General features: G+C 44.3%; 2 protein-coding genes across 2 annotated transcripts in view; both read right to left on the reverse strand.

Moving 5' to 3' along the window:
- The window catches only part of LOC131192697 (zinc finger protein 723-like), a 33,582-nt gene extending 29,472 nt beyond the window's left edge, over positions 1–4,110 (reverse strand). Inside the window, exon 1 of the mRNA XM_058172108.1 lies at positions 4,095–4,110. The gene's annotated coding sequence lies outside the window, so the exon portion shown is untranslated. The remainder of the gene's footprint in view (positions 1–4,094) is intronic.
- LOC131189473 (uncharacterized) overlaps positions 1–16,300 on the reverse strand; it is a 59,304-nt gene that overhangs the window by 9,808 nt on the left and 33,196 nt on the right. Inside the window, 5 exon segments of the mRNA XM_058165546.1 lie at positions 1,640–1,769; positions 2,752–2,817; positions 3,033–3,419; positions 13,047–14,371; positions 14,932–15,072. Of these exon segments, the coding sequence (XP_058021529.1) occupies positions 1,640–1,769; positions 2,752–2,817; positions 3,033–3,419; positions 13,047–14,371; positions 14,932–15,072 (2,049 nt within the window).

Consider the following 16,300-nt stretch of genomic DNA (forward strand, 5'->3'; position numbering starts at 1 on the left):
ACGAGATCAGTAGTGCAAGATTTCTCACTACTTTAGCCCTATGTTTTCTCCAAATGTACCAAACCAGCCAAAGGAACCGATGGCTCGCTACATCATCACAGGGTAAGTTTTAGCAGGATAGGATTGGAGAATAGGTAAGGCGAATGTTGCAATGCATCTGCTGTCATTCCTAAGTGTGGACGGCCGTAGTGGTTCAACATTCATAATTTTAGGACTGGGTCAAAAGTATTGATGGGATAAATCATAACTTTGAATGGTCACTAAGTGAACTGTTGTAACTCGGGTATTTCCTATACCCTAGGATACACTGAATCACCCTACATGAGGCCTTGGTTCTTGAATTGGATTGGGAGAATGCTCTTTCATGGCCTGACCATGAAAGTTCTGTTCTGATATAATTTGGGAGGTTTCAGAGAATAAATAACAACACATTCCTCTCACATGACCTCCAGGGCACACCCCATTTAACATCAAATAGGTTTTATCAGTGGTTAGAGACAACCCCTAGTGATCACAGGACCTATTTCACAGACAAAAGCCAGGAAAAGCTCCAGGCCCAGACAAGATAATTCCTTCTTGCCTAAAAGTCTGTGCTGACCAATCCATCTTCATCCATATCTTCAATAAATCACTAGAGATGTGCTATGTTCCTTCTTGCTTCAAACGCTCTACCATCATCCCAGTGCCGAAGAAGCCCACCATCAAGGAACTGAATGACTACAGACCAGTTGCTTTAGCATCTGTAGTCATGAAAGCCTTTGAAAGGCTAGTGCTTTCCTACTTGAAAACCATCACGGACCCACTGTTAGACCCCTTGCAATTTGCATACCGAGCAAATAGATCAACAGATGATGCTGTTAATATGGCTCTGCACTAATCTTACAACATCTTGAGTCTCCAAAGACCTATGCAAGGGTCCTCTTCGTAGACTTTAGTTCAGCATTCAATACTATCATTCCAGACACTCTTCTAACTAAGCTAAACCAGCTACAGGTACCGGAACAGACTTGTAAGTGGATCACAAGCTTCCTAACAAATAGGAAGCAGCAGGTGAAGCTAAGCAGGATCACATCAGATTACAAATAAGCTAACATAATTATAAATATGGTTAGAATCATTATGTTGTACTACTATTGCTATCAGTATACATGTTACAATTTCTTTTTTTCTTTTGTAAAATGTATGCCAAGACAATACACTTTACAACAATTGTGTTGTAAATGTTGTACCTTGATGAACGTATCTTTTTTTTTATGTACACTGAGAGCATATGCACCAAGACAAATTCCTTGTGTGTCCAATCACACTTGGCCAATAAAAATTCTATTCTATTCTATTCTATTCTACACTGTATAAAAAATCGTTTATATATAAATTAAAAAAAACTTGGCTCAAAAAAAACCACCACACCCCATTCTTTTCAGCCTCCTAAGTTGAAATGGAAATGGAAAAATAAAGATATGGCACAGAAAGAATCTAAACGAAGAAATATTGCTTCTTTCCTTCCTTGGAGCAGCAGAAGGCCCGATTGTTTCCTTCTCTCTCCCAGGAAATAATATCAAATTCGTGATTTTTTAATAAAAAAATAACTATAACCTGTCTTATTGAATTCTCTGATTGGGGACTAGAAAACTCTTACCCAGAGAGACCACGTTCCTATGGTTTTCAAGCATGACTTCCGAATGCAGCGCTTTTTGGTCAGGATCCAGCTGAGACCATTCTTCCTCAGAGAAATACACAGCCACCTCCTCGAAGGACACAAGAGTCTCCTGAACACAGAAAAAAGAACAGGAGGATTTGCAATATCTGATCATCTTAATCATTGATTTAGACAAGAGGATAGAAGGGGAATTCCTCAAATTTGAAGACAGAACTAAATTGACAGGAATACCAACACTCCAGAAGATAAGCTCGAGATATAGAAGTATCGACAGATTGGGCCCCATCTAACAAGATCAAAATCAATGGTGAGAAATGGAAGGTACTACATTTAGGAAAGAAAAACTAATTGTATCGGCATAGAATAGCTGATACCTGGCTCAACTGTAGAAAATGCAACACGGATCTTGGAGTCCTAGTGGACAATCCCTTAAACATGAGTCAGCAGTGTGCTACAGTTGCCATAAAACCGCAACACAATCATAGGCTGCCTTAACAGAGGAATAGAATGAAGACCAAATGAAGTGTTAGTACCAGTTTATAATGCCTTGGTAAAACCACACTTAGAATATGGCATCTAATATTGGTTGCTACGATGTAAAAAAGATCTTGAGACTCTAGAAGGAGCAACCAAAACGATTACGGTGCTGGAGGCTAAACATATAAAGAACAGTTGCTGGAATTAGATAAGTCTAGTTTAATGAAAAGAAGAACTAGGGGAGAAATGGTAATATCTAAATTGGAAAGCCATTTATCTGAAATGTTATAGGGCTTCCTGTCTGAGCAGGGGGGCGGACTAGAAGATCTCCAAGATCCCTACCAATTCTCTTATTCTGCTCCATTGCTCCCAAATTCCCAAAGCAAAGATATGCACTAAGTTAAATGGCTGTGTGTCACACGAGTCCTATTTTTAGGTGAGAAAATGGACAATTCTGAAAATTTCTTTGACTGAAGAAATATTTGGGGCAAGTTTTATCAAGTTGATTGATTCTGCACAACTTTCAGTGCCTTTCAGTAAAGTAATCCCACTTCTGGATCAACTGATCTATCACTCTGTCTATCATTTATTGTTCTAGTAGTCTCAGCCATTACCTGAATGGGAGTGGTATTTGATGGATTCTTCTTTCCCTCGGGATCTCTTATCTCCACAGTGCAGCCCTTCAAAAAGGAGGAAGGAAAAAAGAAGCAGAATTAATGTACATGACATTACAATATCCATCCGTGAGGTTGAGTGAGAAAAAAAATGGCATAATGTCCTATAAGAATTGGTGGGACATTGCCAGATATTATGAATGTCAGAGAAGTTTGGGAAGGAGGGGTTAAGTATTCAAACATGTTCTTTATTCCCTTCTGGGCTCCCTAAAGTGTCTCACCTGCAACTCGACCTGCTCCTTCTGCTCCTCTGCCTGGCTCAAGAGGAAGCCTTCCACCAGGGCCACCGCCTGGGAGCTGGTCTCTGCTCCACATTCCCTCACCCAGCCCTCCATCTCTGGGGGCAGAAGAGCCAGGAGCTGCTCCAGAACCACCAGGTCCAGCATCTGGGCTTTGGTGTACTTTTCTGGTCTCAGCCATCGCCTGCAAAAGTCATGGAGTCGGCTGCAAAGTCCTCGGGGACCTTCAGCCTCCCAGTATTGGAGACTCCTGAAGTTCCAGGGCTGAACTTCTGAAGGGAGGATGGTTTCCTCCTCCAGGATCTTCTGCCCGTTTCTTGTCCAGAGCTTCCCAGGTTGAGCAGCTGAAGGGCCTTTTCCGCTTCCCTCCTTTCCCAAAGGTTGTGTCTCCATCCTTTCTCTCTCCTGCAGAGCAACTCCAAATGGCTCCAAGGATTCTTCTGGGTCTCCAGATGCCTTTTCCTTCACGGGACCATTTCTGGTGCTTCCAGGACTCTGATCCCTCCAAGTGACTCCGCTCTTTTTTTTTATTCCACGAGAAAAGTTTGCCTTGCAAGGATTTCAAATGGCTTCCAGTTTCTGTATCTGAGATGGAAAGAAAAATAAATAGAAAGAATTAGAAAATGGAATTCAGCCACTGAATAACCTTCATGCAAACTTGCCTGGAGCCCCAAGCGGCTCATCCCAGCGCAGGGCCGGGAAGGAGGCAGCTGGAGAGGCCGCCCCGCTTCTCTCCCCCTCCGGAGACAGGATGGGGCCCTCGGGGAGCCTGGTGCGAATCCTGCCTCCTCTTCGCCCGGCTTCTCTCCTCTCCTGCTGGGCCTCCGCAAGGCCGACCCTCCCCTCCCCCCACTCGGGCTCTTCCTATGACACGGGGCGGGAAGGGAGCCCCGGATCCCCGCCGCCTTCCAGGCATCCCAGCTTTCCCCCTGCATGGAGAGGGCGGCTGGGGAGCATGGGTCCCGGGGTTGAAGCCGGAGGAGAGCCGGGCGAAGGTCTCTCCCTCCTCCGCCTCCCTTTGCCCGGAAAGAGCCCCCAACTCACCCGGGACACATCAGGATCTCTCCCGCAGCCTCGCCGCCCCTTGCGGAGTCCCAGGGGTTAAGGAGAGCGAGTGCAAGATCCTAGACAAGCAAGGCTCTATGATGTCATTTCCTTCTCGGCCTCCTCTACAAAGGCAGGCGTGCCTTTCGCCCTCCAGTGGCCCAATGGGGAATCGCCTGGAGTTCCCTTCTCTTGACAGTAGGCGCCCCCTAGAGGATTTTCCGTAAATTTACAGGCTTTCGTGGAAAGCGGGGAAAAGAGGAGCGCGTCTGAGGGAAGGGCGGGGACGATGTTCATGGGAGGAGGAGGAAAGGCCCCTCTCAATCCCTCCCTGTCAGATAAAACGATGCTATAGAGCACTACATATAGAGATATATATCTATCTATATCTATCTCTATTTCTATATCTATATATATAGAGAGAGGGAGAGCGAGAGAGAGAGAGAGAGAGCACTATAGACGCTATAGAGCACTGCACACCAGAACAACTAGACACAAGAACAGTTTTTTCCCGAAGGCCATCACTCTGCTAAACAAATAATTCCCTCAACACTGTCAGACTATTTACTGAATCTGCACTACTATTAATCTTCTCATAGTTTCCATCACCCATCTCCTTCCACTTATGACTGTATGACTGTAACTTTGTTGCTGGCAATCCTTATGATTTATATTGATATATTGACCATCAATTGTGTTGTAAATGTTGTACCTTGATGAAGGTATCTTTTCTTTTATGTACATTGAGAGCGTATGCACCAAGACAAATTCCTTGTGTGTCCAATCACACTAGGCCAATAACAAATTCTATTCTATTCTATTCTATTCTATTCTATTCTATTCTATTCTATTCTATTCTATTCTCCCTGTCAGATAAAGGCTTCAACGTCTGCAGAGGCAGCTATTTCTCCATCTTCCTTTTCTTCCTGTCCAGGAACCGTCTGTGCAGATGGAGAAAAATTTCTCTGGAGGATTTGAAATCACTTCTCTCAGGAACAGCTGCCCTGAAGGCTGGGCAGACATTGGAGGAGGCCTCAAAAGGGGCCAAATCCTGTCAGAAACAACCGGGCGGTCAGAATTGAAGGACCAGGAGAATCTCTGGGAAACACAGCCTGTGTGCCTTGCGGGGTTTTATTTATTTATTTGTTTTTGTCACAACATTATATACAAGCACATATGTGATTCAACTGTAAGGGATGTAAATTTAGGAAAGGATATGGAGGTTTTGAAAGAGGTCAGGTGTCTGCCAGGTGCTACTGCCAGCAGAGACAAGAGGGGTATTTTTAAGATAGTCAAGAATGCCAGCAAGAATAGTGATGTTGATGCTATTATACATCTTGGCACAAATGATCTGTCCCAAAAGGATGTACTTTCTGTGCAGAATGATTTCCAGAGCTTGGGGTATGAACTTAGTAGTATAGGTTGTAGGCTTATCTTTTCAGAGGTTTTACCAATATGTAAGGAACAAAAAAGGTAAAGGCCAGCATATAATGGAGTTTAATGTGTGGCTAAAGGAGTGGTGTAAAAGGGAAGGCTTTGGTTATATTAGTCATGATGTCTGCAACTGGTCCAATGAAAAACTATACAAAAGAGATGGACTGCATCCATCAAAGAAAGGGTCTGAGTTACTTAGCAATAAATTCACAGATTTTCTGGAGAAACATTTAAACTGAACAGTGGGGACAGAGAATTAATTGATACAGAACATTTCTGTCCCCAGGAAGCCAAAATTAATAAGGTTATCAGTGCGTATAACATAGATGTATGTGCAGATTATCAGCCCTGCTATCAAGCAAACCCAAACATTTAATAGTGAGTGCCATACTATGTGCACTAATCAAACAGGTGGCAAGAAAGTAGGGGCAGTCAGGCATGACACAGGTGATGTAGACAGTAAACACAAGGTCAATCAAAACGGATTCAAATGTCTATACACCAATGCACAGAGTATGAGGAATAAATCCAAGTAAATGAGGGCAGATATGATATTCTTGCCCTTACGGAAACTTGGTGGGATGAAACTGACAAATGGAACGTACAGCTGGAGGGATATAAATTATTTAAAAGAAATAGACCAAATAAAAGAGGAGGTGGAGTTGCACTATATATAAGAAATAACTACATCTCTACAGAAATAGAGCACAACAATGATGAAAATTATCTTGAATGCATTTGGGTCAATATTAAAGTGAGGGATTGCCATAGGTGTATACTATAGGCCACCCAACAAAACAAAGGAAGTAGATGAACTTTTTGCTAGTCAGCTAACTAAGGTATGTAGGAAGCACATCACAGTAGTAATGGGGGATTTTAACTACCCTGACATCAACTGGGAGACAAACTCTGCACCAAGTGGTAGATCCAACAGGTTACTAACAAACCTAGCAGACAACTTTGTTTCCCAAAAAGTAGAGAAGGAAACAAGGGGATCAGCGAAAATGAGAAAAAATGATGTGAAAATGAGAAAGAAATGCAGGCAGTTTCCCACCCCCAATTTCTCCTCAAAACAGCAACTATACTCACGTGCTTCTCTGAAGCAAAATGTGAATGAGATTGAGGCAGTTTCCCACCCCCAATTTCTCCTCAAAGCAGCAACTATACTCACGTGCTTCTCTGAAGCAAAATGTGAATGAGATTGAGGCAGTTTCCCACCCCCAATTTCTCCTCAAAGTAGCAACTATACTCACGTGCTTCTCTGAAGCAAAATGTGAGTAAAGTGAGGAAGATGTGAAGTAAAATGTGAGTAAAAGTGAGGAAGATGGAACACAAGCAGGGAAGCCACAATGAGGAAAATGATTGTTTTTTATTTCTTTAATTCAATACATACAAGTGCCCTTATGAAATTATTCCCTCAGCCTCACAGTGACCGGCGGACCACAAAGGGCAGAGACCCCTCCAGCCAATTCTGATGAGCACACCGGGTGACCCATTTCTTGTGCCCTCGGAAAGACTGTGCGCACCAAACACGCCCTGTGTGTTTAAAAAGCTGCAGGTTCAGGCAAACCACTAGTTAGCTACTGGTTCAGGCAAACCGGTAGGTTAAAAAAGCTACAATCCGAAGATCACGTGTGGCACATGGTTTAGTTTTGCTACAAACCAGGATTTAGCGAAGCTAAACTAGTGGTGGGTTTCTCACGATTCTGTCTGGTTTTTACGAACTGATAGTAAAAGTGGCGGGAGGGTCTGCCCACCTGCCCGGATGACATAAGGTACGATCTGTGCATGCACAGAAGCTTTGCTCCATTGTGAATCGGTAGTAAATTAAGTGGAACTCATCCCTCAGCTAAACTGTGCTGCACACCTGATCCCCACCTCGCTGTTCTACTTACCTTCCCAAGCCTGCTTTTGGCATGTACTGCACATGTGCATGCACTGCACATGCCAAAAGGATGCTTGGGAAGGTAAGTAGAACAGCAAAGGGAGGGGATCAGCTGTGCAGCGCAATTCAGCTTTGCTAGAAAGCAGGAAATCCTGCTTTTTAGCAAAGCTAAATCGTGCAGCACAGGTAATCGTCAGATTGTAGCTTTTTTAAACTACCGTTTTGACCGAACTAGTAGCTAACTACTGGTTCAACCAAACCGGTACCTTTTTAAAGTACCAGTTTGGCCAAACCTGTAGTTTTTATCACTACTGGTTCTCCCAAACCAGAGCGAACCGGTAGCATTTCACCCCTGCCCCAGGCCATCTAAACAGTTTAGTGCGGGTATTGGCAACCCACAGCTCTTGGGGGCTTCTGCTGCGGCTCCCTGTCCCGTCACTGGCTGGCCCTGCCCCTCGTCCTCCCCTCCCAGTGACTCCTTACCTGGCCTGAGAAGTAAGGATGATGGTAGGGGATGGAGAAGTGGCCGAGGCTGATTCTCTGTTGCCTCACTCTTGCTGAAGCTTTTTCTGGCCCTTGGTGCTCGGTGTGCCTCGGTCACTTGGGGAGACACATAACATGCTCTCTGCCCTGAGAAACTAGCCCAACGGAGCCGCGATCATGCCGGCCTCGCTAACACAAAGGGTGGAGTGAGAATCGGATCCGGGAAGAGGAGATGACAGAAGAGGGGAATGGGCCTGCAGCGCCCAACCATGGCCTTAAGAAGCTCAGGGCAGCGGGAAAAGGGGCTGATCCCACTGAACCTTGCACACCCACCCCGGGGATCAAGCTCAGAGAAAGCCAGAGTGCCTTTGCCAAAGATGCTCACATGTCAGCCAGTCTACCCCTCTCTTTGTATCTCTGTGTCTCTCTCTGTCTCTGTATGTGTATCTCTCTTTCTCTGTCCCTGTGTCTCTTCTCACTCTTGGAAAACCCAACTCTTTGCTACTCCTTTCTTCTTGGCAACTTTTTGGAAATCTGGACTGGCAGAGGAACAACCATGAGCCGACTCAAAGGCTTCCCCCCTTCTCCTCCTCTCGCAACCCACTGGCCAGCTGTGGCAGGGTCAGGAGCATCCACAGTGGCGAGACCCTCCTCAAGGGAGTGGCCAGCCACTCTGCACACATCTTTGCTGCGCTTTGGTTGAGCCCAGCCACTCGCTTGAGGAGGGTCTCCCCACTTTTGTGATGCTCCCTGCTCTTCCACAGCCGGCCAGGTGGTCACAAAAGGAGGAGGATGGAAACCCCTGCAGTGACTCATGTTTGTTCCTCAGCCAACCCGAATTTCCAAAAAGTTGCCAAGAAATAAAAAGTAGCGAAGAGCCCCAAGGAGAGCTCACTGGGCATTCCGACAGTGAGAAGAGAGAGAGACACACACACAAATAGAGATTCAGAAATACATGCACACATACACACACAGAAGGGGAGAGAGATGGCGAGAGAGAGAGAGAGGGGTTGAGAGAGGGGAAGATAGGGATAAGGGGAGAGAGAGATACAGATATTAGGAGAGAGATGGGAAGGAGAGAAGCTAGAGTGAGGGGAGAGAGAGGAGAGGGGGAAAGAGAGATACAGAGGGAGAGGAAGAGAGATACAAAGAGGGGGGGGAAGAGATAAAGAGATGGGAAGAGATAAAGAGAGAGAGAGAGAGAAATAGAGAGAGAGAGAGAAAAGAGAGAGAGAGGGGAGACGGGAGAGAGAAATAGAGGGAGAGAGAGAAAGACAGAGTGATACAGAGAGAAGGGAGAGAGAGAGAGGAGAGAGGAGAGGGGAAAGAGACAAGAGATACAGAGAGAAGGGAGAAAGAGAGAGAGGGGAAAGAGAGAGAGGGGTTGAGAGAGGAAGAGATAAAGAGAGGGAAGATAGAGAGGGGAAAGAGACAAGAGATACAGAGAGAAGGGAGAGAGAGAAAAGAGAGAGAGAAATAGAGGGAGAGAGAGAAAGACAGAGTGATACAGAGAGAAGGGAGAAAGAGAGAGGAGAGAGGAGAGGGGAAAGAGACAAGAGATACAGAGAGAAGGGAGAGAGAGAGGGGAAAGAGAGAGAGACAGATAAAGAGAGGGGGAAGGGGAGAGAGACAGATACAGAAAGACGGGGGGGGGAGAAAGGGGAAGATACAGAGAGGGAGGAGGGAGGGTTGTCATTGGGGTATTCTCTGCCCTAATGACCTGCTGGATAGGCATGGCTAGGGGGTCATGTGACTGGGTAAGAGTGACAGAGTTGGCCACGCCCACCCATGTTTTATAGCTCCCTGTGGGCACCACCCCTACCACACCACTCCTAGCAGCAGCACCACCACCAACAGATGAAGGCAGAGACAAGAGCAGGGGTGAAATCCAGCAGGTTCTGGAGAACCGGTAGCAGAAATTTTGAGTCATTCAGAGAACCGGCAAATAGCATCTCTGGCTGGCCCCAGAATGGGGTGGGAATGGATTTTTTGTAATATCCTTCCCCCGGGAGTGGGGAGGGAATGGGGATTTTGCAGTATCCTTCCCATGCCACGCCCACCAAGCCTCGCCCACAGAACCAGTAGTAAAAAAAATTGGATTTCACCACTGGGCCCAGGGTGTGTAGGAGGCATGTAGGAGGTACCCCGCTGGACACACCATACAGCCGTCTGCCGTCACCACTGTGGCCAAAGACGGAGGGAGTGAGCAGGCAGCCGCGTGCATTAGGTCTTGTGCCTCCTCCATACCCCAACACCTTTACTGGTGCCGTGAGGCAAAGCAAGGGTGGCACCTCGCTGCACCCCCTGCCCTTGACCCTACAATCCAACCTCATTTTCCACCTCTGCTGCACACTCCGCAAGCGAAGATGGATGGTAGAAAAGCCTCAACCCCCGCCCCTCTGCCTTCGCTTGCTGCTTGGAAGCTCTGGGCTGCTTTTTGCACATGCTCTACATTGATATCTGTCGTTATTGCCTCACAACAGGTCTTGGACAGAAAAAGGTCGCCTGCTTCTGCATTCATAACGATTGACTCATCTTAATTTGACACAGCAAATTAACTGGACGGAGGGTCCTTGGTGCCCTCTGTGGTTGGTTGGTGCACTGATGATGTTCCCTAGTTTGGGTAATGAAATATCTGCAACAAAACAATCAAGCTCAGAGAGCACCAAGGACCCCTCATTTCAACCGTGAGCTACAAATTTTCTCCTTTATTGGCAGGTTATTTTTGGTATCTTTACATCCCAGAGAAAGTTCCCATTTGCATTTCTGCGTATTTCATCAGGAAGGCTTGAAAAGTTTTTTTTTCCAAGTAGTTCTTAATTTCACGTTACTTTGCCCCTAATGATTTTCAAAGGTCTTCCTTCTTGATTGATCATTTGCACTGATCGTTAGCACACTGGAGTGATTTTGATTCTGATTCTCTGGAGTATCCCTAATTTGGGATAAGGAAGGAAGGGAAGTTAGGGGAGTCTGCAGGTGTTTGAGCAGAGAAGACAGAAGATGCCCAGCAATTGGACTATATGCTGATTAGACCATGTGGCTGGAGACTTTGGGAGAAGTGACAAAGTTTTATTTTCAATTGGGTGGAAAACAGGCAGGAACCCAGAGCCAGTTTTCCACCAAGTTGTGCCACTATGACGTTCCAATAACATGTTTTTTGAGGAATATGCCTGCCTCGGAGTACTTACTTTTGGGAATGTATTACTTGGAACTTTGATTTTGGGATGGAACGGAGGGAGGGAGGGAGGGAAGGAGGAAGGAAGGAAGGAAGGAAGGAAGGAAGGAAGGAAGGAAGGAAGGAAGGAAGGAAGGAAGGAAGGAAGGAAGGAATTCATTAATTCAGTACTATTGTAACTTTGAATGGTTACATTATAAATGATTTTAAGTCAAGGAGTATCTGGGTTGGCCGGTAGCCTGGCTAGCCAGGGGAACTTAATAGGCATCCATATTTCCCTACCACTGCTTTCTCTTAATAAAACTACTTGCTTTACTGCTCCACGTGTGGACAAAGCTCGAAACAGACCCATATTTCCAGAACGCTAGAATTATTCTGAGTTCAAGCAGTGCTTTTTTCACACAACTCTGTGAACAAAATTACCATGGCACTGAAAAAAATGATAACTGCAAAATGAGTAAACATTGTAGCCCGGCAGCTGTGAATGCAAACAAAATTCTGGGGTTCCTCACCAATTGTATCACCATCAAGAAAAAGGAGGTCCTAACCCGCTACATAGGGCTTCAGTGAGTCCCCAATTTGAATACTGTGTCCAGTTCTGGAGACCTCATTTTAAGATGATATTGGTAAGATTGTGTGAGTCCAGAGATGGGCAACATGAGGGAAGGCAAGGAAAGATCACCACAAGATTAGGACAAAAAGCCCATGAGTTTCATTTTCTAATTCGGCATCACTATAACCCAATAGAGTTTCAGGACTAATTGCATTTCTGACTGCAACTCTGCTCTAGTGGATATACTCATCAGAGGGAGTTTCTTGAAACGATTGGGGAATCTCCACCACTTAAATATTGGCAGCCACACATCACTTTCAGGCCAAATGATAACCTTCATCTCCAGTGATGCTGATGTTTGCCTTCAAACATCCAACTTAGGAAAAAAAGATCAAGAAAAAAAAGGTTAACACAATGTAAGCCGCCCTGAGTCTTCGGAGAAGGGCGGGATATAAATTCAAATAAAAAGAAGAAGAAGAAAGGATTGGAGAATCAGAATCAGAATCGAGCTGCAAGGGAATTTGGAGCTCTTCTAGTCCTAGCAGGAGATCCTATACCATTTCAGAGAAGTGACTATCAAATGTCTTCTTAAAAAAGTCCAGTGATGAAGCACCCACAATGTCCGGAGGCAAGCTGTTCCACTGGTTAAATGTCTCTACTGCAAGGAAGATTCTTGTTAATTCCAGGTTGCTTCTCTCCTTCATTAGTTCACCTGCATTATTTCTTGTCCTGCCCTCTGGTGCTTTAGAAATAAATTGACGTCCTCTTCTTTGTGGAAGCCTCTCAAGTCCTGGAATACTGCTATCACTCCTGATCCTTATTTTCTCTAGACTAGCCAAACCCAAAGCCCGCAGCAGTTCTTCATATCTTTTAGTCTTCAGGCCTTTAATCATCTTAGCGTCTCTTCTTTACATGTTTTCCAAAGACTAAACATCCTTTTTGTAATATAATGTCCAAAGCTGGATGTGGTATTCCAAGTGTGGTCTTACTAAGGCTTTATAAAACGGCACTAATACTTCGTGTGATTTTGATTCTATGCCTCTGTTTATACAACCAAGGATTGTCTTAGCTTTTTTTGGCTGCTGCTGCACACAAGAAACTCATATTTAGTGATCATCCATTTTGAATTCCCAAGGTCCCTCTCACAGTTATTGTATTTGAGCCAGGTTTCATGTAATCTATTTTTCCCGCCCAGGTGAAATACCTTACTTTTCTCCATATTAAATTTCACATTGTTGGATTCAATCTTGTCTCATTTTGATCAGAAAGACACAATATGCACACATATAAAAATCTATAGACTTGGTGTGTCAGAGATTAGAATGCAGTTCTAGAAGCTAATTGCCCACAGCCAGGAGTTCGATCCTGAATGGCTCATTGTTGAGTCAGCCTTTCATCCTTTTGAGGTCAGTAAAAAGAGGACCCAGATTCCTGGGGAAAATATGCTGACTTTGCAAACTGCTCAGATAGTGATGTAAAGCATTCTGGAGCGGTATAGAAGTCTAAAGTGGAATTGCTATTGCTATATACTTTCTCCTGTGTGTGTATCCTTTTATGAGAATTAAGATTACCTTTCTGAATAAAGCTTTTTCCACATTCTATGCATTTAAATGGCTTTTCCCCTGTGTGGATCATCATATGGGAAATAAGATTACTACTTCGAGAAAAGGTCTTTCCACACTCCATGCATTTAAATGGTTTGTCTTCTGCATGGATCTTTTCATGGGAAGCAAGATAACTGCGTTGAGCAAAGGTCTTTCCACACTCCATGCATTTGTATGGCTTCTCCCCTGTGTGGATCATCTTATGGGAAATAAGATTACCTTTTTGAGGAAAGGTCTTTCCACACTCCATGCATTTATATGGTTTCTCCCGTGTGTGGATCATCTTATGGGAAATAAGATTACCTTTTTGAGGAAAGGTCTTTCCACACTCCATGCATTTATATGGTTTCTCCCCTGTGTGGATCATCTTATGAGAAGTAAGAGCACTGCTCTTAGTAAACGTCTTTCCACACTCCATGCATTTGTACGGCTTCTCTCCTGTGTGGATCCTTTCATGGGTCTTAAGATATGTCTTCGTAGAAAAACTCTTTCCACACTCCATACAATTAAATGGCTTTTCCCCTGTGTGGATCCTTTTGTGGATAGTAACTCCACTTCTACGAGTGAATGTTTTCCCACACTGTGTGCATTCATACGGCTTCTCCCCTGTGTGGGTCATCTTATGGGAAGCAAGATACCTGCGTTGAGCAAAGGCCTTTCCACATTCTATGCATTTATAGGGTTTCTCTTCTCCTGCTTGGAAGGACTGGACTGCATGGGCTACAGGTGATTCTGAACACTGTTTCTCCCCAGCGTGAATCCTTTCATGGGAAGTAAGTTGCCTGCTTGTTCTAAAATGTTTTCCAGATTCCAGATTTGCATGAATAACTTCTTGAGATGTAAGGAAGTTATTTCCAAGAGAATGAATGAATGTCCCATTGTAATTTTGTTCGTTGTGTCTTATACCATCTTCTCCTTTGTTTTGGCTTAAATAGTGTTCATTTACACTTTTCCCAATATATTTTTTCTTTATGTTTTCTTGTTGGGCATCAGTGGAAGATGAACTTTCCTGATTCCAATTATTTGACTGATTTCTCTCATGGCTTATGAATTCCATTCGAATTCCAAAGTCCTCCGTTCCATCTTTAGCATTGATCACTTGGAACAGTTCAGAGGAATCTTGATTCTCCTGCCCATTATTACCTTCAAAGGAAAAGAGAAACGAAAATGATAACAAGGTTAGAGAAAAAGATCAAACTGTAGAAAGTCAACAAATATTCTTCTGAATTTTTCCAAAATTTCATTATTTTGTATGCTTACAGTGGTGTGATATAGACATGATGATTTCTATATTCAGGATCATGAAAGCTTTGAAAATATCTAGAAAATATCTTTCTTTACTATTTATTTATTTATTTATTTATTTTTATTTATTTATTAGATTAGTATACCGCCCTTCTCCCTAAGGACTCAGGGCGGTTCACAGCCAATAAAAATACAAAAAATACATATAGCACAGGTTAAAAACAGTATAAAAAACTAATTCAATATATGGCCTAAAAATTAGAATAAAGTTAAAAAACCCTATTATCTATATATATATGCAAATCTCATTCAAAGTCAGTTTTCAGTTAAGGAATAATCAGGGGAAACATCCAAGAAGAAATTAGGAGAAAACTTAAGCTTTATTGGGGTGGGTTAATTTCAGCAGAGAACCGAGAGAACTGAAACAATTTTGAAACAAGCTTTCTTCCCCGGTGTACCTTGGAGCAGCTGCTCCACGGCGTCTGTCTGGCAGGCAGAACTCCCGCTAGGCCCGTTCCTTGATCCCACTGATGAGACTCTGGGGCAAAATCCTTTTCTTGAAGCCTCCCATTGGCTTGTAAATGCTCTTCGTGCTGAGACTGGAAAGGTTGGGAAGGTCAAAAAAGGCTATTTCATTGTTCAAAAGTCTCACTGGCTTGCAATGGTTCTTCGGCCAGGACTGGTACTGTTGTGACCCGCCAGCAGAGCTGGCAGCAGATTCGGACAATGAGGAGGTTGGGGAGGAACATGGAGCAGTCCTGGAGTCTGGGGAAGGCTCTGATGAGGGCCCTGCGTCAGAAGCAGAGAGGAGGCCAGGGCCGTCTGACAGTTGTCAGCTGCCTTCAGAATCAGACATCAGTGAGGCAGACGAACAGATGGACTCTGTTCCCAGTGTGTGCATGCGCAGAGTTGCCAGATGAAGGTAACAGCTAAAGAACAAGGGTTGACTTGTGAGTAAGGGCACATGTGGATGATGAATGGCCCCTTCCAAAGGGAATAAGAGAGGAGCGAAAGGGGAGTGGAGTTTGCAGGAGACAATTGCCGTATTTTTTGGAATATAAGATGCTCCAGACTATAAGATGCAACTACAAGAGAACACAAGAGAAAAAAAACTGTCCCTGCCTCCCAGTTATTTGCCTCCTTGCAGAAAACACCAAATAGCCTGTTTTATTTTCATTTTCAGCACAGCCTGATTAGCACAAGAAAAAAAAAATCTGCCTCTGCCTCCCAGCAATTTGCCTCCTTGCAGCAAACAGCCCGTTTCAGCTTCAGCACAGTGTGATTAGCACAAGAAACTGATTGTTGGCTGGATCTGCCTCCCGAAGATCACCTGTTTCAGGCTGCAGGGACTGCCATAAACTATTGCCGCCTCCGGACACCCCATTTTCCAAGGGGCCGATGGGTGGGTGGGGCTACATTCGGTATATAAGATACACCCAAATTTTTAATCACTTTTAGGGGGGAAAAGTGAGTCTTATACTCCGAAAAATATGGTAGTTCACCTAATTGGTTTACAACTCTTTGCCCGGTTTTTAAGATATTGGCCTGGCAGCTCTCCAAGCCAGATAAGGTCTATGACTGTAAATTCTCCCTTGAAAGACTTTGCTGAGTGTGAATAAATTCACAGTAACTTAATAAAAAGGGATTTTTGCTGGGATAAGGAGTCTGCTTCGTGGTTTGGGAACACCTAGGTTAGAAAAGGTACAGGTCTCAGTTAGCAGAGAACAGAGGCCTAAATTACTTTAGTGCCAGATCACGCAAGATAAATAGTGCAAGGTCTCATTAGATTGATCCCACACTATAGTACTTTAGGCCTGAGTTTTCTAC

This window comes from Ahaetulla prasina, chromosome 2, assembly GCF_028640845.1.
Source record: "Ahaetulla prasina isolate Xishuangbanna chromosome 2, ASM2864084v1, whole genome shotgun sequence".
NCBI lineage: Eukaryota > Metazoa > Chordata > Lepidosauria > Squamata > Colubridae > Ahaetulla > Ahaetulla prasina.